The sequence below is a fragment of the Artemia sp. Qi Xiang Cuo genome, chromosome 12 (genome assembly GCF_049724085.1).
Source record: "Artemia sp. Qi Xiang Cuo chromosome 12, ASM4972408v1, whole genome shotgun sequence".
NCBI lineage: Eukaryota > Metazoa > Arthropoda > Branchiopoda > Anostraca > Artemiidae > Artemia > Artemia sp. Qi Xiang Cuo.
The window spans coordinates 20,444,707-20,471,475 of NC_142805.1; the positions used below are offsets into that span (position 1 = coordinate 20,444,707).

The 26,769-nt window shown below is 33.4% G+C and overlaps 2 protein-coding genes across 2 annotated transcripts in view; both read left to right on the forward strand.

Annotated features, from left to right (window-relative positions):
• The window catches only part of LOC148945883 (protein hobbit-like), a 34,517-nt gene extending 11,874 nt beyond the window's left edge, over nucleotides 1-22,643 (forward strand). Inside the window, exons 3-7 of the mRNA XM_089098183.1 lie at nucleotides 8,966-9,175; nucleotides 13,419-13,448; nucleotides 17,180-17,343; nucleotides 21,382-21,657; nucleotides 22,410-22,643. Coding sequence (XP_088954309.1) covers nucleotides 8,966-9,175; nucleotides 13,419-13,448; nucleotides 17,180-17,343; nucleotides 21,382-21,657; nucleotides 22,410-22,643 — 914 coding nt within the window. The remainder of the gene's footprint in view (nucleotides 1-8,965; nucleotides 9,176-13,418; nucleotides 13,449-17,179; nucleotides 17,344-21,381; nucleotides 21,658-22,409) is intronic.
• The window catches only part of LOC148945882 (protein hobbit-like), a 192,442-nt gene that overhangs the window by 126,821 nt on the left and 38,852 nt on the right, over nucleotides 1-26,769 (forward strand).

Consider the following 26,769-nt stretch of genomic DNA (forward strand, 5'->3'; position numbering starts at 1 on the left):
CTCTGACAGTACTAGATTTAGAGTAGTGCCCCCTTAAGCCTAAAAGGCAAAATAATCAGTGTTCTTATTTGCATCTCTTCGAATTGCTGAGGAGAGTGTTGGGTGGTGAATGTCCTCCGCACTGGAGATAAATACTAAAAATATTAAAACTGAGGGCCGAATGGAAAGAATAGGGGCAGTTATATCTTCTTTCAGATTTTGTTTATATTTCATTTAAATATATATAAAGAAATTGAGTGTAAAAAAAGGAAATTTTTATAATAAGAAAAATACCGAGACATTTATCCAGCTCTATTTAGCTACGCGACTTTTCCCCTGTTTTTTTTTGGGGGGGGGGGACTGATTGTATAAGCAAACCGCGGTTATATGGTGAGATGGATTATAGGGTAGGATAGTACTGTCCACTAAATTTTAATATGGTAATTTTTTGGTAGTGCCCGACATTTATGTTATTATTACCATGCTACCACAACTATTGTAATCTAACAGGCGTATCTCTTAGTTGCTCTCGTAAAATGTATTAAAGTAATCTTTAGCTTTAGATTTTTACTTTGTCATCTTTTGTTTGCTTTTGTAATCTTTGCTTTGCTTAGCTAAAATGATCTCAACCTTGGACCTGCTATGCCCATCGCTACTATCTTTGATCTATTTGACGTATCTTGGAGTCGATCTCAAAAAATTTCTTTTTTACTCTATTTGGCGACTATTTGGTATAATACATCCTGCACCTTACAGTTTACGGAAAGTTTAGTTCTAAAGTAAATTTTTATTTCGTTCTCAGAACTCCGGGAATCCATAAGAGGCTTGATTTTCATCAGAATTCACTTTGTTATGGGGGAATTTTATGCTGTATCAGTAGAAAATGGCCCAAGAGAGTCTAAAATGAGGTCACAGGACATGGAATTATTATAGCTTCACTGAAAATAAAAATTGAAACTGTGGATCTTTGTTATTTGCCTAACCTTGCAACCACTCTCCTTATTTATTTATTTATTATTTGTTTATTTATTTTCCTCAGAACCGAGGAATATATATGATACATACATGAAATTCCAAAAACAAAGAAAATACTTCATTAACGGAACAAAGCCTTGATTTAAAATATGCTTAACAACATAACTGAATAAAATACATAAGAAAAAAAATATATAAAACCTTTTTTAAATTCTGGAAAAAAGGGAAAATGAAATTTTCTTTGGCATAGTTCTATTTTAGCTAATAAATAAAATTTAAGTTTAAAATTCTTAATTTCATAAATGGAATATTCTTAATAACAGCTGTTTTTCTTATTTTTGTAATCGTCTAGCCTTTAAACTTTCATTCTCCAGCTCTGAACCTTCTTCGTTCTCATTAATTTAAGAAACCTTACACTGATTTTAGATACCTTTCATACTCAAACCTGAACACTATACTAATCAGTCTTTCAGCATTGCTAATTAATTGTTTAAGTTTACTGGCGTTAATACTTGATATATCTTTTTTAAATTGCCTGTGGTTATTTAATACTTAGTTTCTTCTTCTCCTGTCTAACTGTTAATTTTGTTTTTTATCTTATCTGTTTGTTTTTCTCCTGTGTTAGTTGTTGGTTTTTCTTTGGTTGCTGGTGCTTAGTTGGCTCTGGTACCAGCTGACTGCTTAACTTTCTCTCTTTTTTCTTTTTCTTTGTGCTTTTTTTTTTGGTGCTTAGTTATCTTCTTGCACCGTCAGACTGTTAAGTTTTTTTCTGATTAGTTTCTCTTTTTTGTATTAGTTGTATGCTTTTTTGTTGTTGCGTAATATTTAGTTTGCTCTGGTACCGCCCGCCTGCTTAACTTTCTCTCTGTTTTCTCTCTGTTTGTGCTTTTATTTTTGGTGCTTAGTTATCCTCTTGCACGGTCAGACTGTTAAGTTTTCTTCTGATTTGTTTCTATTTTTTTGTGTTAGTTGTTTGCTTTTTTGTTGTTGCGTAATATTTAGTTTGCTCTGTTACCGCCCGCCTGCTTAACTTTCTCTCAGTTTTCTTTTTTGTGATTTTATTTTTGTTGATTAGTTATCCTCTTGCACCGTCAGACGGTTAAGTTTTCTTCTGATTTGTTTCTCTTTTTTTGTGTGTTAGTTGTTTGCTTTTTTGTTGTTGCGTAATATTTAGTTTGCTCTGGTACTGCCCGCATGCTTAACTTTCTCTCTGTTTGTGCTTTTATTTTTGGTGCTTAGTTATCCTCTAGCGCCGTCAGACTGTTTAGTTTTCTTTTGATTTGTTTCTTTTTTTCTTTTGTGTTAGTTGTTTGCTTTTTTGTTGTTGCTTAATATTTAGTTTGTTCTGGTACCGCCCGCCTGCTTAACTTTCTCTCAGTTTTCTCTCTGTTTCTGCTTTTATTTTTGGTGCTTAGTTATCCTCTTGCACAGTCAGACTGTTAAGTTTTCTTCTGATTTGTTTCTCTTTTTTTGTGTGTTAAGTGTTTGCTTTTTTGTTGTTGCGTAATATTTAGTTTCCTCTGGTACCGCCCGCCTGCTTAACTTTCTCTCAGCTTTCTTTTTTTTGCTTTTATTTTTGGTGCTTAGTTATCCTCTCGCACCGTCAGACTGTTAATTTTTTTTCTGATTTGTTTCTCTTTTTTGTGTTAGTTGTATGCTTTTTTGTTGTTGCGTAATATTTAGTTTGCTCTGGTACCGCCCGCCTGCTTAACTTTCTCTCTGTTTTCTCTCTGTTTGTGCTTTTATTTTTGGTGCTTAGTTATCCTCTTGCACCGTCAGACTGTTAAGTTTTCTTCTGATTTGTTTCTCTTTTTTTTGTGTTAGTTGTTTGCTTTTTTGTTGTTGCGTAATATTTAGTTTGCTCTGATACCGCCCGCCTGCTTAACTTTCTCTCAGTTTTCTTTTTTGTGATTTTATTTTTGGTGCTTAGTTATCCTCTTGCACCGTCAGACTGTTAAGTTTTCTTCTGATTTGTTTCTCTTTTTTGTGTGTTAGTTGTTTGCTTTTTTTTTGTTGCGTAATATTTAGTTTGCTCTGGTACTGCCCGCATGCTTAACTTTCTCTCTGTTTGTGCTTTTATTTTTGGTGATTAGTTATCCTCTCGCGCCGTCAGACTGTTTAGTTTTCTTTTGATTTGTTTCTTTTTTTATTTTGTGTTAGTTGTATGCTTTTTTGTTGTTGCTTAATATTTAGTTTGTTCTGGTACCGCCCGCCTGCTTAACTTTCTCTCTGTTTTCTCTCTGTTTGTGCTTTTATTTTTGGTGCTTAGTTATCCTCTTGCACCGTCAGACTGTTAAGTTTTCTTCTGATTTGTTTCTCTTTTTTTTGTGTTAGTTGTTTGCTTTTTTGTTGTTGCGTAATATTTAGTTTGCTCTGGTACCGCCCGCCTGCTTAACTTTCTCTCTGTTTGTGCTTTTATTTTTGGTGCTTAGTTATCCTCTTGCACCGTCAAACTGTTAAGTTTTCTTCTGATTTGTTTCTCTTTTTTTGTGTGTTAGTTGTTTGCTTTTTTGTTGTTGCGTAATATTTAGTTTGCTCTGGTACCGCCCGCCTGCTTAACTTTCTCTCTGTTTTCTCTCTGTTTGTGCTTTTATTTTTTGGTGCTTAGTTATCCTCTTGCACCGTCAGACTGTTAGGTTTTCTTCTGATTTGTTTCTCTTTTTTTGTGTGTTAGTTGTTTGCTTTTTTGTTGTTGCGTAATATTTAGTTTGCTCTGGTACCGCCCGCCTGCTTAACTTTCTCTCAGTTTTCTTTTTTGTGCTTTTAATTTTGGTGCTTAGTTATCCTCTTGCACCGTCAGACTGTTAAGTTTTCTTCTGATTTGTTTCTCTTTTTTTGTGTGTTAGTTGTTTGCTTTTTTGTTGTTGTGTAATATTTAGTTTGCTCTGGTACCACCCGCCTGCTTAACTTTCTCTCAGTTTTCTTTTTTGTGCTTTTATTTTTGGTGCTTAGTTATCCTCTTGCACCGTCAGACTGTTAAGTTTTCTTCTGATTTGTTTCTCCTTTTTTTGTGTTAGTTGTTTGCTTTTTTGTTGTTGCGTAATATTTAGTTTGCTCTGGTACCACCCGCCTGCTTAACTTTCTCTCTGTTTGTACTTTTATTTTTGGTGCTTAGTTATCCTCTTGCACCGTCAGACTGTTAAGTTTTCTTCTGATTTGTTTCTCTTTTTTTGTGTGTTAGTTGTTTGCTTTTTTGTTGTTGCGTAATATTTAGTTTGCTCTGGTACCGCTCGCCTGCTTAACTTTCTCTCTGTTTTCCCTCTGTTTGTGCTTTTATTTTTTGGTGCTTAGTTATCCTATTGCACCGTCAGACTGTTAGGTTTTCTTCTGATTTGTTTCTCATTTTTTGTGTGTTAGTTGTTTGCTTTTTTGTTGTTGCGTAATATTTAGTTTGCTTTGGTACCGCCCGCCTGCTTAACTTTCTCTCAGTTTTCTTTTTTTTGCTATTATTTTTGGTGATTAGTTATCCTCTTGCACCGTCAGACTGTTAAGTTTTCTTTTGATTTGTTTCTCTTTTTTTGTGTGTTAGTTGTTTGCTTTTTTTTGTTGCGTAATATTTAGTTTGCTCTGGTACCGCCCGCCTGCTAAACTTTCTCTCTGTTTTCTCTCTGTTTGTGCTTTTATTTTTAGTGCTTAGTTATCCTCTTGCACCGTCAGACTGTTAAGTTTTCTTCTGATTTGTTTCTATTTTTTTGTGTTAGTTGTTTGCTTTTTTGTTGTTGCATAATATTTAGTTTGCTCTGTTACCGCCCGCCTTCTTAACTTTCTCTCAGTTTTCTTTTTTGTGCTTTTATTTTTGGTGCTTAGTTATCCTCTTGCACCGTCAGACTGTTATGTTTTCTTCTGATTTGTTTCTCTTTTTTTGTGTGTTAGTTGTTTGCTTGTTTGTTGTTGCGTAATATTTAGTTTGCTCAGGTACCGCCCGCCTGCTAAACTTTCTCTCAGTTTTCTCTCTGTTTGTGCTTTTATTTTTGGCGCTTGGTTATCCTCTTGCACCGTCAGACTGTTAAGTTTTCTTCTGATTTGTTTCTCTTTTTTTGTGTGTTAGTTGTTTGCTTTTTTGTTGTTGTGTAATATTTAGTTTGCTCTGGTACCGCCCGCCTGCTTAACTTTCTCTCAGTTTTTTTTGTGCTTTTATTTTTGGTGCTCAGTTATCCTCTTGCACCGTGAGACTGTTAAGTTTTCTTCTGATTTGTTTCTCTTATTTTGTGTGTTAGTTGTTTGCTTTTTGTTGTTGCGTAATATTTAGTTTGCTCTTGTACCGCCCGCCTGCTTAACTTTGTCTCTGTTTTCTCTCTGTTTGTGCTTTTATTTTTGGTGCTTAGTTATCCTCTCGCGCCGTCAGACTGTTTAGTTTTCATTTGATTTGTTTCTTTTTTTCTTTTGTGTTATTTCTTTGCTTTTTTGTTATTGCTTAATATTTAGTTCGTTCTGGTACCGCCCGCTTGCTTAACTTTCTCTCAGTTTTATTTCCTTGTTTGTAGCTAATTTTTTTCCTGGTTATTTAATGCTTAGTATTCTCTTGTACCGTAATACTGTTAATTTTTTTCTTTCATTTGTTCTTCTTTTATGTTGGTTGTTTGCTTTTCTGTGGTTGTTGAATATTCAGTTTGCTTTCTCTTTGTTTTTTTTCTTCTTTGTTTTGCTAGTTGTTTGGTTCCGGTAATTAGTTTTTCGTATTTAGTTTTTAGTATTTAGTGTCCCCCTCTTCTCAAAAACTTGGAGTCTTAACCCCCTCCCTTCCTTCCTCCGTCAGAAGCGATTTCTGGGTACTCATGATGAACCAAGGGAGCGCAAACTTTCCACTACCTGGTGTACGCAATTTCTGAAATTACTTATTGAATTAAATGACTTATTGAATTAGACTAATTGCATTAAATTCATTGGGACAAAGATGCTAATTTGATAAAAATAACTTTTGGAAGTTCTTGCAGCATTAATTTATAAAAACTATATAAATAAATACAAATTTAGTAATGAGTAAAGCACGAATGTCGCTCAAGACGTTGGGGGGGGGGTATAATTGAGGATTGAGAACGCCACAGTTTTTTTGGCTATTTTGTATTTGGCTTCATTGTCCATTGTTATTTCTTTTTGTTTTAGGCTTCATTTATTCTGTTGTAGTATAGCCTACATTTTATGCTCACTTTAGGTTCGGCATTAGTTAAGGTTGTCGAGCTGTTAGTTTTCAATCCAAGTAGAAAGGAAAAGTATTTTCAGAAGGGGGGGGGTATACAGGACTGCTGGAACTGATGCTTCTAAGATCGTTAAATTCATAGATCGGCAAATAGACAAATGGTTTTTAATTTTTGTTTCTGTGTTTGTAAGGTTTATTTTTCTTTTTATTATTTCTTCTAGGATGTCACCAATCGATAAGTTGACTCACTTGACTTAAGGCTCCTACCGCATGATATGTGACGTAGAGAGCCTAACAAATTTGCAGTATTTAGTTTGCTCTTGTACCGTCCGGCTCTTGTATATTCTCTCTGATTTATTCCTTCTTTTTTTGTGTTAATTGTTTGTTTTTCTGTGACTTTGATATTTGGTTGTTATTTATTCTCTTTGTTTTATTTCTCTTTTTCGTTTGTACTTTTCATTTTTATATTTTTTCTGTGTGCTAGGTAGATATTTTGGGTCGCATTATTTGTCTGCGCTATTTTGAGAAATATTATTATCAACAATAATATGAAGAAATTTTTGAATGCAAAAAAATGCAGATGAAGACTTGAATGCAAAGTGATGGTTACATGAATTTGTATAATAAAGAAATAATAAAAAGAGAAAACCCCCTAAAAAACGAGCACTCAAAGTGAAATAAAAGGAAGTAGAGAGGTTAAAGAGGTCAAAGAGAGTATACTTGGTAAAGAGTATAAAGGAGAGAAGGTAAAATCTTCAATGTAAAAGCAGATGGATTGTAGTGAAGTAAGTAAATTAAAAAAGACAGTTCTTGGCTGTTTAGGGCTTGAAGGCGACGAAATTATAATCCAAAGTAAATAAATAAACTAAGCTAGTTCTTTCCAATATCCAACTCAACTTTTGGATTATTTTGAAGGTACTATCAAACTTGCAATGTTTTTTAGCAAAGTTGTTTTCGTCATTTGTGGTTTTATTATTTATAATATTCACTGCATACATGAGTCAAGTCTATCTGCAGATGGTTTATTATTTGCGCATGGATGCCATCAATTTCTCGTTTTTCCTTTTTTTTTTAAGTAAATTTTTTCCAAGCATTAAAATATTTGTGTTCTTTTGTCTATTTTTAGGCTTCCATCGGAATGGGTAAATGGCAGTGACATGCATCCATTATTTCAGCAAACTATTTTCTTATGTCTGAAAAGTCTATATAAGTATAATCAAAGTTAAAATAAGTTTTATTTGAACAATGCCATAATGTGATGACGTTTGATAAGGAATAGCCCCATCTGAAGCTTATATAACCATTCATTCCGTAAAAGCCATACAAACCCCTACGGCATAACTTCCAGCCTTTGCCCCAGGGCTCTGGGGAGAGAATTTTCTTCTAACTTTGAAAAAAAAAATCCATTGTTGCACAGAATCTGAATTTGGGACTGATAGAAAACCCTACTCTTAGAAAGAATAGAAATGGCAACACTATATTTATCAATAACTAAGAAAAAAAATTATATCAATTGCAATTCAATTGCAAGTATGTCTGGAATATCTCTACTGGATGTAGTATACAGTTACATCTAAAGTGTCAACTGTCGATAACACTAACCTAAAATCTTACAAATTCCATCATCATAAGACTCTTATTTAATATTACTTTATTGCTCACGATTTTGCTAAAAATGGAAATACTCAGGTACTCCAAGGCAAAAAATTAAACGAGGAACGTAAAGATTTCTAATCCGTAAAGATACAGTCATACTAGTTACTGACAGACTGCAGTTAAATTATAGAACTTATAAAGTCAACTCATCCAAAGACAGCATTGCCAAAACACCTGGGCCTCATCTAGGACATTTTCCAGGCTTAAACTCGTTGGAAATTAGGGTAGTTTCAACTGATATCAATTTTTAACACGCTAGAACTACTTTGTCCTGATAATGTTTTGGGCAATTACTGTTGTTAAAAAGAAACAACACAGTTACACAGAATACATCCAAACAACAGCAAAAGTGGAGTCTGAAGCACACCATACTCGCAGCACGAATCTCAAAAGATAAATCTAAAAATCTAAAATAATAAATCTAAAAAGATATATGTATAAGTGCATATGTATTTTCTCCTTTTTTTAAACAGTTCCTAGTTGTTTATAAAAATGTTTTTGAGCCGGTCTTGAGCTAAGGTGAATGTTAACTCAAAACTCTAAACTAGGCGTACGGAAATATGTGTTATGCCAATCATGTCTGGTCTTCAGCGCCTCTTATTAAGTAAATGTGCCTCTGGAAATACGACTAGTGAACAATTATCCACTTGAGGGACCTTTCTCACTTTTTAAATTATTTTCAAAGAATTGCGACAAGCGCAAGTTTGAGATGTGCCCATTTGTTTTTGAAACATCAGTATGAGATTTGTATGCGTTATTTGGCTCACAGCAGCCGTGAGACAACTCTCTTTGGGGATTAATTTCATGTCTTTTTTAAAATATTTATCAAACTAAAAGTTCAAGCCAAGCAATAAAACTCTTGTGCGTCATCTTGCTCAGGCCAATATTACTTCATTTCGCTCACATTCATATTTTTCGACTTTGCTTTCACTCATATTATTTGATTTTGTATACACTCGTTTTTATTCTATTTTCCAAAAATCATATTGCTCTCTTTTTTTCACTCATATGGTTTCACTTTGCCCACAGTCATATTACTTTACTTTGTTTCACTCATATTATTCATCTTTGATGACACTCATATTAATTTACTTGGATAAACTGACATTACTTTCCTTTGTTCCTACTCGTACTGCTTCTCTTTACTCACACTCATATCACTTCACTGTGGTTAAATTTATGTTATTTCACTTACTTTGTCCTCATTTTACTTTTCAGTTGAATTCGTCAACAGTCAAGTTTTGCTCAAAGGTTGTGAAACCAAAGGGTATCTGATCTTAAGTGCCGCCATAGCTCAACTTTTAAACAGAGTTCATGAGCCAGTTTGGAAGGATCAGACACTGGTGAGTAAAACATCGTGGATTTGCAACTTAGAAGGTTTGCAGTATTATGCCACTGTTAGTGCAGGCAGTGAGGATGATTTGGAAAGTAAGTACCTGTGATATGTAAGCCCTAGGGTATCTTAGATATAATGGGAATTTATTTTAAAAGTTATCTTTTATACATTTTTTGGGTCGTCCCAAATATGCTAATTTGTGTTGGGGTTTATTGTAAATATAATGTGGTAATGTTTATTTTTTTTTTGTTAGTGTTGCATATAATTTTAACTGCTATGTTTTTTGTGAACCATCGTTAATAATAATAAAAAAACACATCCAAATTTCGATTTACATTTAAAGTTGATGCTGGTCTCCAAAAAAGAAAATATTTTGAATTTTCATATGTAAAAAAAGAAAACTAGGCTAAAGTAAACATATTTAACAAGACATTTAGACAGGCTATGAGCTTACTGATGAGAAATAATCCGCTTACTCTTGTTGAATTTTACTGAATATCGACAGGTTTTCGCTTCCTGATTTTGCTGATTTTCCTATTTATTTTCCTACACTGATTTATTTTCCACCAGTGATTTATTTTCCTGTTTATTTTCCTCCGCTGATTTTGCTTCTAACTTTATTTTTTACACTTCTGAAACGTTGGTTACAATAGGACTTAGTGGATGTTATTGGTGTTGTTGTTCTGCTTTGAGGTGGATTGCCTTTTGTATCCGTCACTTTTTACGGGTGGTTGCCCCGAAAGTAAGAACACTTACTTGATGTTCTGTAGAATACTTTTGGGCAATTCAGACAACCTAAATACTCTGTAATATATACCAAGTTTTGAGTTTCACACTTTATTTTCTTATCATTTTCCCTCTTTAATTTTTTCTTTTTTAGATTTTTTTCCTAAAAGTTTTCTTCTTAAGATTTTCCTTTTTAAATTAAGAAAAAACCTCGTTATTTTTTCTTTCTGTGATTTTTCTCTTTAAATAAAGAGGGAACCTTCACTCATTAAATTTTCCTGTTTCTTAAATCTCCTTTAAAGGACATTTCCTTTAAATTTCCTTTATAATATGATATGATGTATTTACTTAACCTTAACAACAATTTACTTACAAAAATCATATGATTCACCCAAAACCAAATGGTTGACGTGGGTGAATCAGCTAAAAAACACATACATATAACATCATTTAAATCTACTATAATAAGAAAGATAAAAAGAAAAAAAGACAGATAAAAAAAGAAAAGAAAAAAATGTAAAATATGTAAAGTAATATTAATACTACGGGTGCAGCAACTACGTATCATGTCCATACTTTGGAGTCTGGCTCAACAACCTACACACTATTAAAACTTAATATAAATCGAATCAAATCAAATCTCCTCCAAAATAAACAAAACTGAAATTCATACTTACTTAATAATTTTTCTTTCAATTTTCTATCTTCTTCGTTTCATTTTCCCAGTTATTTCATAACTTTATACTTCATAATAAAAGAAAACTTAGACTTGGCAGACACTACAGGTGAAGTATAATAATCATTCGTACCCCTAGTATTGTGGTTATGTATATTCTGTTGCCTCTGATAAATTGCTAGTACTACTACTACACACTGCCTTTCCATTTACAATAAAAAACTAATTCAATTATAATTCTATTACGATTAAAAATATAGAAAATAATCTCATTCTCTTTCATGCTTTTTTGGCAACTCATAATAATGTGTCTGATATTATCAACCACAAAACAACATCACGTAATCAGGAATGATCACAGACCTTTTTTAAATAGACTACTACTAACAACTCACCGCAGCACCACGCCACCTGAGGCCAACACAGCTACGCACGCTCCTCCTCCATCCTAATCTATTCAAAGCGTACCTTTTTACACCTGCCCACGACGTTCTCATTTCCTTTAAATCTTTCTTTATGACGTCCTCCGACCCCAGACGAGGACGACCTGCATTCCGTTTATATATTATATATTGCCGAAAAGAACAATCTTCGGCAATCTGTCATCCTTCATCCGTACAACGTGCCCTAGATACCTCAACCTTTCTTTCATTATAGCCCTAGAGAGCGGTATTGAACCACATTTTTCGTATAGCCTATTATTTGAAATACGGTCAGTCAGCCGGGTACCGAGAACAATCCTTAAGCGATTTCTCTTGAAAACATCTAGCAAATCTTCATCCGCTTTTCGGAGTGCTCATGTTTAAGAGCTATATCTGACCACTGTTATAACTGTAGGGTCCAAGATTCTAATCTTGGCTTTCAGACTTATCTTCCCATTTTTCCAAACCGTTTTTCAACTTTGACAAAACACCCCGAGTCTTGGCTATTCTACTTTTAACATCTTTACTTCTTCAACAATCTTTACTAATAATAATACTAAGGTAAGTGAAGCTGCCCACCTGATCAATCTTTATTGGCCTATTATGTGCATGTTGAGTTCTGATTCTAGCATTATGATGTTCTTGTTTAAATTTTGTTCTTTGTTGTTGTTTTTTCTCATGTTTTTAAAAATAGAAAACATACTGTTCGTAAGACATATTGTTTCCATTAAAAAGCAAATCCTACTGACCTTTTAGAGAGTTGAGGCGGTAGTGGTCCTATTTGGCAAACTTTTTATCACGTTATGATTTTTTTAAAGTTGTTTTGTTGTTGATAAATTTGAAGAATAAAAGTAGAAATTATTCCGTATATGAACGGGGCTGCCCCTTCCTCAACCTTTGCTCTTTATGCTTTAGTCTTAAAGTTTTTTAGGAGTATGATTCATTCAAATTAAATAGCCCTTGTGTTTGAGCCAAGTTTCTTAAATAATTGTGACAAAATGACAAACTTTAGTGTAAAGAGCGATAGTTGCTCCTCGATTGCTTATGACAAAGGGCACCAGTCACAACAGCTGGGTAGCTGTTGTGAGTGGTGAGTCTGTATCCCCATATTTTGCACCATTTTTTGAGGTTCCACTAAGTATTATCCAGAGTGACTATACCTACAGAAACTCAAGGACAGGATATTGCAGTGGCTACTGAATTAGTTTTCTTATAACTACCAAAACCAAATACTGAAAATGTATTTGGGTAGTTACTTGTACATTAGAAAATTAAAGAAAAAGTATGTGACCTGTGGAATACGATTTGCCTAGGCTACTTTTCAAAACACCATCTATTGATTTATTTATATTCCGAATCGAACATTTCACCACCACTACAAACATTAATTGATATTAGTTCCTTTTCCTTACTATAATCAATGGTTAAATAAACTGTATTTTTAACTTAGGGGAGACAAGTTTAATAAATAAGATATTTAAACACTGTCTTTTTTTTTAACGGAAAATGAAAGTTCTTGGCATTACTTGCTGCAAAGTGTAAACTTTTATTTTTAAGAAAATTGTCATTGCTGATGCTTGGAAGGAATGGAAGTGGGTGAATTCTATTTTAATCTTAACGCTTACCTAGGTATGATGTTAGTCCATTGATGTGAGAGCATACACAGATCTTTGTAGACAGAGATCTTTATGGAAGTCCTACTGCAACACCAGGGGTGCCAATTGGGGTAAAGGTGTAGGGGCATTTGCTTTCTAATTTTGAGATACCTTATTTTAATTTTTTTTTTTAACCCCCCCCCCCGTGTTGATTTTTAAAACAAGTTTTAGTATCTTCAAAAGACAAAACAAAAACTACGCCTCACCCTATTTTTTTAATGGCGTCGCTTTACAATACAAGAGCTGATAAAATTGCAACCAGGCATCCAACAAGAACAGTTGCAATTAAGGGTGATAATACAGAGGTAGACCTAAATAACTTGCTCAGCACGGTTCAAGCACCTTAGGGAAGCCAGAATTGCGGCTTTCTGCGTTTGTTCACCTGGCCTTTTCTATGCTTTTGCTTACCCAAAACAAAAAATATCTTCGATTTGACACAAAAAGATAAGAAATCTGAGCAAAGGATGTTCTTATATCAAAGGTCTACTACACAAACCAGCCATATACAAGATATATCATGTATATGAGAAATGGTATACTAACGTTAAGTTCAACTCAAAATCTGTTTTGATGCATAAATATATTTTTTATTTTGAACGCTGGCTATATTAACAATTTGTGGTATTGGCTATACTTGGTCTATTTTTAAGACGTCATTCTATGCATTTATCTTTATTTTCGAACTGTTTATAACCGAGTTCGGCGTCACCATGTACAATAATTCGTATTATAGTCACACTTATATACTCACTTTATTATAGTCAAGTGACTATAATATATTATAGTCACACTTATTATAGTATATAGTCAAACTTAGTCTTATCCAAATAGGGATTAATTTTTATTTGGCTTCCAGCAATTATGTGGCTTGGTGTTGAAAATATTGGTTAAAAAGAGTTATCGCACATACTAGACTGGGTTGGATCAGTACTGTGTGTGGGTGTAGTTGTGAGTGAAACTTTTGTACCTTAACACGACCCGGATAATACCCCTATCCAAGTAAGAGTTTTGATTAACGATCAAGACAAATATAATAAAAATAATGTTAAAAGAGGAGTAAAGAATTTAATAATATCCTATTACGTCGGAAAAATCTTAAGATAAAAAGAAAACGAGACATTAAAAATATGGATTTTATCAAAATTAGTTTCCCTTCGCTCGCTATGGTCGGCAGTGCTGGCCCAGATCTCGCATGTTTGTATCATAAGTTACATTTTATTCTTTAGGGTGATGATTGGGCCTTCGGCCTCTGCAAAAGCCTCAGGTGATCCCCTTTCAATGGCTAAGTCCGACAACTCATGCCTTCGGCACTCACAAATTTATCTGTACCTCTTTTTGGGGTGGTCGAACTTTTTTAATATAGCTTTCCTTATACCACTTTATGTACTGTAAGTACTGTAATATTTTTTGTAAGTTATTTTGTTTTGTAAGAAAAAAAATTAATTATTATATTCTCTTATTAAAAACGAAATGTAAAATTATCATGTTCATCTTGACGTCGCATTTCTAGTTCTTTTTGGGATCCATTATTATTCTCTTGAATCTAAAATTGTTCTTCAAAAATTTGGTTGCTGGCTTGAATTGTTTAGCTGCTTATTAAATTGAGGGATTAAATAACTGCCATCCACACACTCGTTTGAAGGATAGTATATCAAACAGTAATCTGCACAGAAAGTGCAATTTGATCCCAATGCCTTGGACTATAGTGGAAAAATTATTAAGGTTGCTAAGTAATTGTTAATGGATGAAGGATAGTGGGTAGCACAAATCATGCGTTTTGGGCATTCAGGGAGGTTGAAAGGTTGGACATCCTTGAATGGATCGGAAAGAGGCAATAAGACAATATTTAAAGTAAGTAGGCCTCCTGGGAGGGACGAAAGAGTGGAGTTAAGAACAAGGCAGGTTTGGAAGATGAGTTTGCGCGGTAGCGTTGGCCTTATGTGGCTTGATGATTTGATGAGTTGTCAGTTATCTATGTGTTTTTATATGCAGGTTTTCAAAAAGATTTGCGAACAAATTCCAAATGAAATGCATGCTGGAGTCATATCTTATATTCTAAGGCTTTTAAAACTGCAAGTTTTTAAATAGTAAACGAAACTTTCAAAATTAATCTACAGACCAAATTAGGTTTTGAAAGCTATTTTCAAGCTCCTACCTCCCCTCTTATTTATATTTTTAAGGCTTGAAATATTGTATGGAATTGTTATCAAGTAAATAATAATAGAACAAAATATGTTAGTTTTTTAGTTCTATTTAATACTACGGTGTGTTTCTTTTTTACTTTAGATAAGGAGACGAATCTCTTGATAGACTTCTTAAATTTGGACTTGGAATCCAGCCAAATGCTGGGAATCATGCTGCCAAAGCTATTAGTCTGGATAAAGTAATTTATAAGTAAACTCAAAAGCAAAGTCCAAGTTTGATCAGTGATCTTTCAAACTTAGGAAGTAGGGGTGGTGGAGATGTTATCTGAAAAACACCTATCTGGGCCAAAATTTTGCTTTTGGGCCTTTTCTAAATATTGTGTTTGCCTTGAAGAATAACCTTGAGAGTTGGCGTAATTTTTACTTCTTAACCACTAGAAAGTATAAGAGGCAAGAAATATGGTGAGAAACATTTTGATGTACATAGATACAAAAAAAAATATTTTAAAGTACAAAGAATGTGAAAATCAACATTTTTAACTAAACCATTTTTGCCTTTCGAGCCCATCTTTGGACTACTCATGCCTGAAAACCGCGATCTTCTAAATATTTCTTTTAGTTGTTCCAAATTAATGAAATTTTTAAGGCATTACGATAATTTCGTCAGTGCTGCCACGTTAAACCTTGGAAATAATATTCAAAAATAATTAGTTAAATTTGACAACGCTTTTCGTCCAGAAAACTTCAAACATAATCCGTTGGTTTGCAAAGACAATTAAAACTTCAAACGAAAGCTCCATCTTCGTAAGCTGTTTTGTTTCAGGTGTTTTAGCTTTTTTTTTTGCTGATTTATCAGTATTTACCCACTTTTTTCCTTTTTTTTCTTTTTTTTTATTTTGAAACCAATGCTATTTAAACTGCATAACTGTAAGTGAAGATCGTTTACTTTAAGAATCAAATTCCTGATTTTCCTAATCTTGAAGATTTTTGTAGTTGTGTCAGTTTCCACCTAACCAATTCAAAAAATCAACTTTGATTTTCACTGCACTTAATAATCTGAGCGATTTACTATTCATTTAGTATTTAATATTTACTAACTATGTATTTACTATATCTAGCTCCATTTGATTAGTTGCATTGATAGGCCGATGCAGAATCCCCTCGGAAAGGACAATCTGGGTGAAAATAAGTAACAAAATTTATCCAGTGTACATTTTAACTTTGATTTACACTGTTCTTAATAATTTGAGCAATTTACTATTCATTTTAGTATTTTAATATTTACTAACTACGTATTTACTATATATACTTATATTTACTATGTATTTACAATAATGTGAGCAGTGACTATGAGCACTCAAACTATAACATAGTGTGTAATCTATAAGAATTGTGTTTAACTATAAGATATACAAGATATACACATGTAAACACGCATAGATATACACATGTTTGCACACATATATACACAAGTATATCTATATAAGATATATACACTAAAACTGTGTATACGATTGAATATACAGAGACATGATTGAATTTGAGTGAAATCTCATTAAACACAAGTATGAGTAGTTACTCCGCAATCCACCATTTGCTTACTTTTTTTTAGTCTCTTTCCCTCCTATAAAAAAAATTGCTAATTTTTTAGTCATAAAGTTCAACACAACTTGAATTATGTATTCCTCTATTTTATACAACTTTCAGACTAATCTACCTTATTTGTAGTTTTTGACCACCAGCTGCACGTAAAAGGTAGAATCAAAATGGTTCATAATGAAGGAGATAAATAACTAAAAGGTAAAATAATTATAAAAAGATGAAATAAAATATTAAATAAAAGATAAAATAATTTTAAAAGATAAATAAGTAAGAAATAAGAAAGCTAGACCTGAATAAACAAGTGATGTATGTGTGCAGTTTTATCCGCCTTTGTTTTCACTATGGAACTTCACAAAAAAAATAAAAATAATAATAACATGTGTTTAGACTGTGTTCAATTAAATATTATAAGTTAATTTCACTAATGCATTACGTAAAAAGATACAAGTTAATAGATATTTTGAAAATTTGTAATGATAAGGAACGGATAGTAATAGTAATTTTCAGGATTTGATTAATATTCCCTCTACATCACATTAAGAAAAGGTTAATAACCTATAAATATAAAATAATATGGATATTTCAAAAATCACTATCAAAAGCCCAGAAAATTAATATTTTGGAGTAAAAAAAAAAACAGGACAGAATCAATAAAAAAATTTATAAACAGCAAAACAATTGGTTAAAGAGAGATGATAACTAACAACACTCTCCCGGGACCTGTCCTTAAATGTCATTTGAAATGAATATTATAAACATGAGTTATTATACATAATTTTTAACATTGTAAATGCTGTAAACTATTATTTTAAATTTAATGTTATACTTACTGTCTTTGCTTTTTGTGATATACCTCTATTTTTTTTTATAGTTGTTTTTTTCTATCTCCAAAGAATCGTCTCCAGGTGCAAATGTGATATTTTCTATGTTTGTTATGGTGATGATAATCTTGATCCGGCGATGCTAGAGGATTGTTACATCCCTCCTCCTCCATTAGATGACCATAGCAATATTTGGACCAAGAAAGATAGGGCTGTAGATTCACTCACTCTCCCTGATCATGATTTAAATATTTGCACAAATTCCATTCAGTTAAAGTCGGCTTTCTCAGACAAATATCCATAAAACATTTTGTATAAGATGGGGATTGTTACAACCCCCCTCCTCCATTAGATGACCTTAGCGATAGTCGGACCAAGAAAGATAGGGCTGTCGATTCAATCACGCTCACTCCTCATTACTTAAATATTTGCACAAATTCCCTTCCGGTAACATCGGCTTTCTCAGAAAAATGTCCACAAACAATTTTTGATAGGAGGGGGGGGGATCTTAGGAAAATTTTCCCGGGAAAGGTCAAGTTTGGAAGAAAATGTTTTTTTCTAACAAAGTTCTTTTATCTATCGAAAAATACCATACATTTTTTGTGTGGTCTTCTAGCGAGGGGGGGGGGACAAAGCCCTCTTTTTTAAAATATTTTGAATTTGGCTTTATCCAAAAGATCAAAATTTTTAGGTTACCGGTTCTTGCTTTTAATTTATCGGTTTTCTATCTGTCAAAACATTTTACCTCCAATTTTACCTCCTTCCTTCATTATTTTTACAAATTCTCTTCTAAATCTTAATTTTACACTACCTTTTTATAGATAAGAGATTTTTTGGGTCATTTTCTTTCAAATTCATTTTTTATGGCACTCAAAAAAAAATTGTGTTTTACAAACTGAACACGGCTGTATTTTTCAGGTGGTAGTCGTATTCGTCATGCGAAGTTTAATATTTTTACAAATTTGACAAATACAGGCCGGTTTTTGACATTGAGTTGTGTCTAGCTTATCACTCGTTTTCAATTTTATTGTTTATAATTGTTTTAACGATAGTCTTTGCAGCTGCTCATTTTTGAGATTATACAGTACTTTATGTTTTTATACATTCCAAAATTTTTGTCAGGTGGCATTTTTATTATAAAAAATACAACAACGCGGTAACAATAAAAAAAAAATAACCACTCTGTCCCAATGCCCCTATGCTTATCTTTTCACTTTAAACCTCCCTTATCCCCCCGATCTCCCATTCTCCAAAAAATCTGATGTATATTGCCACACTCATGCACTCCCTTGCACTCCTTTCCCATACTATATCGTATAATGTTCTGTATTTAATGTTATTACATATCAAATTTCCTGTTTTGGGCATTTATTCTTCTTTACTTCAAATAAATTGTCATAAAACTTCTGCTTGTCCTTGACCGGAAAATGCTGCTTAGTATTTGCAATCGTAAGTTGGAAGTAAAAATTTTATCTATCTAGTTCTAAATGTTATTTTTGTTATAAATGTATTAGTGAAATCTTTCGCGAATGAAGCTTAGAATAATTATTATCCTTTAAACCCACTCATTGCAATGTTATTTTCTAATGCAAGCTGCGGCAGAGGCATAAGTTTGTAGCGAAGAAGACTAAGAAACATATAGAGTTTTCAAATAAAAAAAATAAAAAAAATAACCTATTACACTCTAATAATAGCATAGGAAAAAGAAGCTATTTTGGATCGATGCTTATTGTCTATCCTAAGTGACAAAACAGGAACATAGGAAAGTGTGATGAAAACTGTCAGGAAAAGAAAATGACAGAGTTAAGAACAATGAAAATGACCTTGCTACTGTCGAGTATGGAGTGGGGCTTTCGGTTCCATGCCCACCTCTGAATAAATTTATTTCTTCCAAAATGCTTGTATTGTTTCATATAACTTGCATATTTTTTTTTTTTTCTTGGTATGTATACCCCTGCCGGTCCCAAAAATTGAACTCCTTCTTACCGGCATATATCGCCCAGTTTTGTGGGTTTGAATTAATAGACACGACGGATGATAGGAGTCGACTATACGCCAAATGTCGACTGCACGGATGACACACGTCGAATATAATATATTTGTTTTAATTTTCAAAAAAAAATGTTGAGACCTTTATTTGACAAATTTGATTTGAGCAATTCATCCGCCTTTTCTTGTATTTTAGCCTTTCTCTGCTTTTTGTGTTCTGTATCACAAATATCGATTTTATGTTAGGCCTATACCAAAAGTTAGTGTGCTGCTAATTTTCTTCCTGTTTGTTAAAAATGTGTTCAAATCAGTTGGTTCGCATTCATCTGACTGTTAAAAAGCGGTAACGTATCGTATGTTTAATTTTTATGTCTTATTTGTAGTACAAATATGATCAGCTCGAACTCTGAGGATCAATTGTTTTCTGGACAAAGCTTTCTCCAATATTTAGTCAAACAAAGAAAAATAATGGAAGAATGATTTATATACTTCTCACTACTATAGCATCCAATGCTTATTATAATAGCTGTACATTTAATATTTTTGGTTACTTTACGGTTTTTAATTTAGCATTTAATATCTACTTAATTTAATCTTATCCATTCAATTTAGTATTAAATTTTTAATCTAACTTATATATTTCAATGGTTTTGATAAAATTTTCACCCATTTTGAACGAATTGAACGACTGCTGACATACAATTTAGTACCGATTTGGACTAAATTCTGTAAATTGTACCATTGTTCGAAACTTGATCGTTTATCTTTACTAATACTGCAGCAAAACCGATTTTAGCCTCGTTCCAAAGTGGTCACATTCGCGTCCAGAAGTCGGTCGCGTCCAATATGCAATGTCACTCTCGAACCATCGTCACAATGTCACTATCGATCAATGACAAAATCATCGCCAAAGCCTAAAAACTCCCGTCACGACTATTTACTCGGTACTTGCCTATTACATCGACCACACCCAAGAAGTAAAGTTAGGTTAATCCTAATGAATCATACCAAAATATGATGAAAATATAATATTTTATTAACAAAATTATGGAAACTACAACTGGGAATTATGGAAAGCACGCCGCCTGGAACGCATCATATTAAATACCTAACCAATTCTATATATTAAAAATTTAATTAAAATATTTAACACTTCTCGTGAATTAAAATACTGCTTATGACAGACAACTTAGTATCGACTTTGAACTAAATTGCCGTAAATCGTACCATTGTCCAAAACGTAGTCGTTTATCTTTACTAATACTGCAGCAAAACCCATTTTATCGAAGTGGTCACACTCGCGTCCAGAAGTCGGTCGCGTCTAATATGCAAATTCACTCTCGAACCATCGTCACAATGTCACTATCGAACAGTGAGAAAGTAATTGTCAAAGCCTAATTGGACGCGACCGTCATGACTATTTATTCAATCACTTTTCAAATTAACAAAGCTAGCCAAATAAGTTTAGCAAATACCCTCAACTACAAATACTAATGAAACTTGATACATTACCGCAAATATGTATACTCATCAATACTATGTCGTTTTAGTTATACTCTTGAAAAGTATAGATATTCGATGCACAAATATCAACGGTGCAAATATTAACGATACTTCTTATGCACAAAATGTTATAGAAACAAAGTGGTTGCATTTTCCTGGGACATGATTACGTCCGAGATGCTCAGATTTGCTTTAATTAAATTCATACCACACTTGTTTGTGCTGTCTTTATGATTTTTTTTCTTTTTTCTATCTTTGATTTTAAGTTTAGCTAATACTCCAGACTACAAATACTACTCTCTACTAATACTTGATACCAATACAACTACAATACGAATACAAAATGCTACTGATATCTGATACGATACCATAAATATCTAAACTCATCGGTACAATGTTGATTGAATGATGCTGTTGAAAAGTGTCGATATTTCCCATGTCACAAATATTACCCTTTTCTCAAACATGTCTTTACCATTGTCTGAAATATCAGATATTTTATTCAGTTACCCTTTCACCGTCGTATTGATAGCGTTCCTTTTTTACGGTTTCTTTTTTGTTTATTTTAGTGATTGTTTTTACGGTGTGTTTGTTTTCTATTTTGGTACTGAGGACGGTTGAGCGGAGGTTTCTTTCGAAATATTTACATTATATTTTCATTTTCACCAGCTGGAAATATCCTCTATGACTTGCCTTAAGTAAATAAATGTCACCCTTTTTTGTACTGTCTTCATTATTTTTTATTTTCAATATTTTATAGTATGCAATGGTTCTGGACGTCATTAATAATTTGATTCTATACGTGGAGCCACATAGAAAGACCTTAATGGAGAAGCGACAAAAGATTCGTTTCCAGTTGCAGCTTTCTAATATTGAAGATCAAAAAAAGCCAATTCAGCAGTTACAAAATCAAATTAGTCTCCTTCTGTCCCAGTTAAGACGCCTCGAAAAAGAGTCCTTTTTTGTCAATAAGGCCCTGTTAGAAAATCAGGCTGATGAGAAGCTGGTCAAGGAAATTGAAGCTCTTGAGAAAAAGGTTAGAACTATTCAAATAAAAATTTTAGTCAAATGGAACTGTCATAAGAATAGATTTTGTGAAGTTTCCTAGATGTACGGTTTTGTGATGCAGAAGCTGCATCTGGATTTTTTATTATATTCTTTATGAAGATGGTGTATTTTGCCACACCCTCAGATAATTCTTTTCTTCTCAACAAGGCTGTGTCCAGGGGGGACTACCGGTTTTGAACCACCCTCCCAATATTTTGTCTGATCCGTAAAAACGTAACAAAAATGCTTATATATAAATTTTTGATGCGTTTTTTAAAATTTTCTTTTGTAAGTCTTTATTCCAGCACCTTTTGTAGTTTCTATGTGAGTTTTTTTGCTTAGTTTTTTTTCATGCTTGAATTTACACAAAATATTTAATAGACCGATCAACGAAGGGGTAAGCAAATCATTGTTACTGGTGTTAATCTTAGGGTGAATGAAGAATTGGGCAACAGAGCAACCCGAACAGTGACAAAAAAATAACTAGTATATGCAATTGAATATTTTCGAAGGAAAGTTATTTTAATTTTAAAAAGGTTGCTTGATAGTACCCTTTACCTCTGTTACATGGTGATTCCTCGTACTGTTATTGGAAGGGGGTTTTAGCCTAATATTACTATAAAACAAATAAATTTACTACTTAGGATAGTCGGTGTAATTGGGATTGTTATTTTCTACGCTTTTGCCCCAGCTAAGCTTAGGTTCATTCTTGTTTTACTAATCGTTTTTCTTTGCTTCTAGGAATCAGAATGCAAAGAAATTGTTAATAACGTCAATGAGGAACTAGCCATGTTAATATCTTGCGTACAGGAGGCACAACTCTCAGCCAATCAGAAAAGAGTTAGCCGCCAATCTGGAGGCTTCGTAAGCCTTGTTCGAACTCAAGAAATTTGTTTTAAGCATGCTCAATGGAGACTTACTGAAACTGATGGGCAACTGGGAATTGCCGATTTGGTTCTTAGCAACTTCCTGTAAGTGGATTTAGTTTTAACTTTTCCTAGTAGTCTGTAATTTTGGATACAGTCCATAATGGTCCATATCTAGTAGTACGTAATTTTGGATTGATGTTTAGTTTATGCGTGCTTTCTTTTTTTTAATTTCTTTTAGAAAGCAGATTCTTATCCATGAACCATTTCCTGTATGAATATAGGATGGCTGCAAACATGTCCAAACCAATTGCTAAAACTGTCCAAAATAATTTAATGCTGCAACTATTAGTGCCCCCAACTCATTGCAGCAAAGCTGAAAAAGGTCTTCCTCCACCCAACTCTATTTAGAACTTAATCCTGCATCTTCTTGTAAAATTTGTTTTTCCTTTCAACCTTTTCTTATAACATCTTCTTACCATATTCAAGGGCGTCCTGTTTTTCCTTAGCCCCAACTGAATTGTCAAATTTGCTTGTCGTAAGGTGTCATTCATGTTTAACCATGTTTAATGGCTGTGAGAAGTTGACTCCTAAATCCTTTCTCCACCACCACCACCAACCCCCTCCTGTATTTTGAAAAACGCCTTTGTATTTTTAATGTTTTTTTTTGGGGGGGGGCGGTGGATTATCATTTGAAAAATAGCCCCCTCTAGATCTTGAAAGGTATATCTCCTAAAAAATTAATTTGTAAATTGGAGACTCTTACAGAGATTTGAAATGACCCAGGTTTATTTTGAACAGAATGCAAAAACTACTAACTACTACTAACAACTCATCGGAGCACCAAGCCGCCTGAGGCCAACACAGCTACGCACGCTCCTCCTCCACCCCAATCTATTCAAAGCCTCCCTTTTACACCCGCCTACGAAGTTCCCATTTCCTTTAAATCTTTCTTTATGACGTCCTCCCACCCCAGACGGGGACGACCTGCTTTCCGTTTAGCCCTAGATGGTTGGCCGAAAAGAACAATCTTCGGCAATCTGTCATCCTTCATCCACACAACATGTCCTAACCACCTCAACCTTTCTTTCACTATAGACCTAGAAAGCAGTATTGAACCACATTTTTCGTATAGCCTATTGTTTGAAATACGGTCAGTCAGCCGGGTACCCAGAACAATCCTTAAGCAATTTCTCTGGAAAGCATCTAGCAAATCTTCATCCGCTTTTCGGAGCGTCCATGCTTCAGAGCCATATTTGACCACTGTCATCACTGTAGCTTCTAATATTCTAATCTTGGTTTGCAGACTTATCTTCCTATTCTTCCAGACTTTTTTTAACTGTGAAAAAACACCCCGAGCCTTGGCTATTCTATTTTTAACATTTTCACTGCTCCCACCATCTTTACTAATAATACTACCAAGGTAAGCGAAGCTTCCCACCTGATCAATCTTTTCATTACCCAACGTCACCTTTTCATCTTCACTTATTCCTAGCCTTAGTTACTTAGTCTTCCTAACATTAATTTTCAAACCAATACTAGCACCCTGAACTCGCAAAACCTCTAAAACTTCATTCATTTTGCTCAAACTTTCATCTAGGATGCTTAAATCATCAGCATAATCCAAGTCCAGGAGACTTTTCCTCCCCATTTGATTCCGTGGTCTCCAATTGCATGTTCAGTGCTCCTTAAGACAAAGTCCATCAAAACGATTCGTGTAAAACGAGATTGAACACGGCCCTGAATAACTCCTGATTTGATGAGAAAGCAGCTGCAATCCTCATTTGCTATTTTAACTACAACACTGTTATTCTTGTACATAGCACTATATATATAATTAATATATATATATATATATATATATATATATATATATATATACTAGTAGATAAGAGGCTGTACAGAATTGTGAGTCGATATAACTGTCTACATCTATATTAAACAATTATTAAATAGTAAGGACACTTTTAAAATGCAAAATTATAGATTTTGGCTAGCCAGGTGGGGCAAAACGAAAAGGGGCCATCCCATCCTCAAATGGGATGGGAACATGGTCTAACAAAATTTTCAAAAGATGCGGAAATTTCACGGGAAGGAGCACAGAGAAAATTTCTAAGTACAGTAGGGTGGAGAAGTACATGCGGTTCTGCTGGCGTTATGATGCGATGAGTAATTAGTATTAAACTGTAATGATATACAAGCTTCGCATTAAATTATTATAATAACTAAATTATCCTTATAATTATAATGAACTGCCGTATTAAGCTGTAATGATATAATGAGCTTAGCATTAAATTATTATTATAATTATTTATTTGTAATAAAATTATAATGAACTTAGTATTAAGCTGTAATGAGAATTATATTATCGAATACGGCATTAACACCAATTGTTGGAATAATATGGGATGTCACTAGGAAACTCACAATGTCACGATTATATGATGTCACAATGAAAATTGTCATGAAATTACCTGGTGAACTAGTTCAGACTTGGTGGTATTTCTAACTGAAATGAGAAAGTCAAGCCAGGTCCATGTAACATTATGGTACTCAATAGTTGGTATAAGCAGAGAGAATTCATGAATATCAATGATATTCTTCTCTTTCAATCCTTTATAAGAAACTTTGACAGGAACTTGTGGGATTTTTATATAAGTGAACACCATGTTTTGCTCAGCTCTCTGCTTCATTTTTTCGACATCAGACTCCATGGGGACATAAAAACTGGACCCTTTTTTCAAAGGTGTGGCATGGCTTTTAGAGCTTGACGAACCACTTTTTCCAGCAAGGTGAGAGGATGACCCAGATTTGCTTGTTTTCTGGCTAGAGCCTACTTCCTCGTCATCAGCAGACCGACTCTTTTCCGCGAATCAGAATAACATCATTTTCATTAAAAACTGACGGGTAAGCGCTAAAAAAGCGGCCAAATTAGTTTTTAAACCAACTTTTGGCTGAAGTTTATCATTGAGTAAACGTTCGGTTTTGAAACATTATCTTGGAATGAATATAATAAAAAAGAACTTTAATTTTTCTTGTTTGGAATTTATTTCTTATTTTTAATTTGTCTTAGCACTTGTTTTTTCAATTTACCGTTCTTTTTACGTTACTATTATTTAACTTAAGTTAATGATTTAATTAAAGCTTAAATTAATAATTATTTATTATTTCTTGTGATTTTTGTCAATTTCTGGGTTTTTATTATAGTCGTTTTGTTTCTTTTTGTAAAGGTGCTGGATTAAATTGCGGTAACTGAACTACAGTTTTGAATATTATAAATGTCTACTCGATTAATTAAATTAATTAGGAGGAGTCTCTCTTTTTCAAGGCGCATATTCTTCTATTTGTTTTTCTTCTTTTACGTATGTTTTCTTCCTATTCTTATTCCCTACTGCGCATTAGCAAAAATTGGACTAAGTTTTATTACTCTATTACTTTAACTTTTATTAATATTAGTTACTTTATTATTTTATTTATAAACGATAGTGCAAGTTCTTTTCTTCAATTTATAAAATGAAAAAGTGCTCAACTAATGTCAATTATTTTTTATAAAACTGATAAAAATATATAGAAAATATCTAAGACAGGATGATGAAAAAAAGGAAGAAACATTTCCAGTAATTTAATCATAATTCTGCGGCTTTAATTGGCTAAAACGAACATCAGACTTATAAGTGAAAGTAAAAAAAAAAAAAAAACACATAGGAATAAAGGAATGAGAAGGAAAAAAGAATTAAAGGGATGAGGCTTACCCGAGTTTTGAATGCGGGAGAATTATTTGCTGGCATTCAAGAATGGCGTGTTTTTTTCTTCTTAAAAAAAATCTTCATTATCTAAGTATTACTGTAAGAGTGAAAAGGAAAGGTGCCGTTGTTGTAAAAATGTATATCTCTGCCATACCTTGACAGCCATAAAATTAAAATCCTGAGGAGAAGGGGTTGGCGCTGCAGGACAGCGGATTTCCCCAGGAGGAGGGGTGTGAAGCACAAAAAAGGTGCGTTTCAATACCATAGTTTTTTTTTCTAGACGAGAGTCCAGTTTCGAATGGGGGGAGGGGGGGGGTCCTATTCCTCTGTGCCCTATTATGCAGAAAACTAAATAAGATACTGAAAAATGGACCAGTCTGGGGCGCAATTCTCGATAAAACAAATGTCAAATAGCGTATTTTGAATTGCCATAGTCAACATTTTGCAGGACACAAGTTTTATATAAAGGAGGGAACACTGAGGACCTAA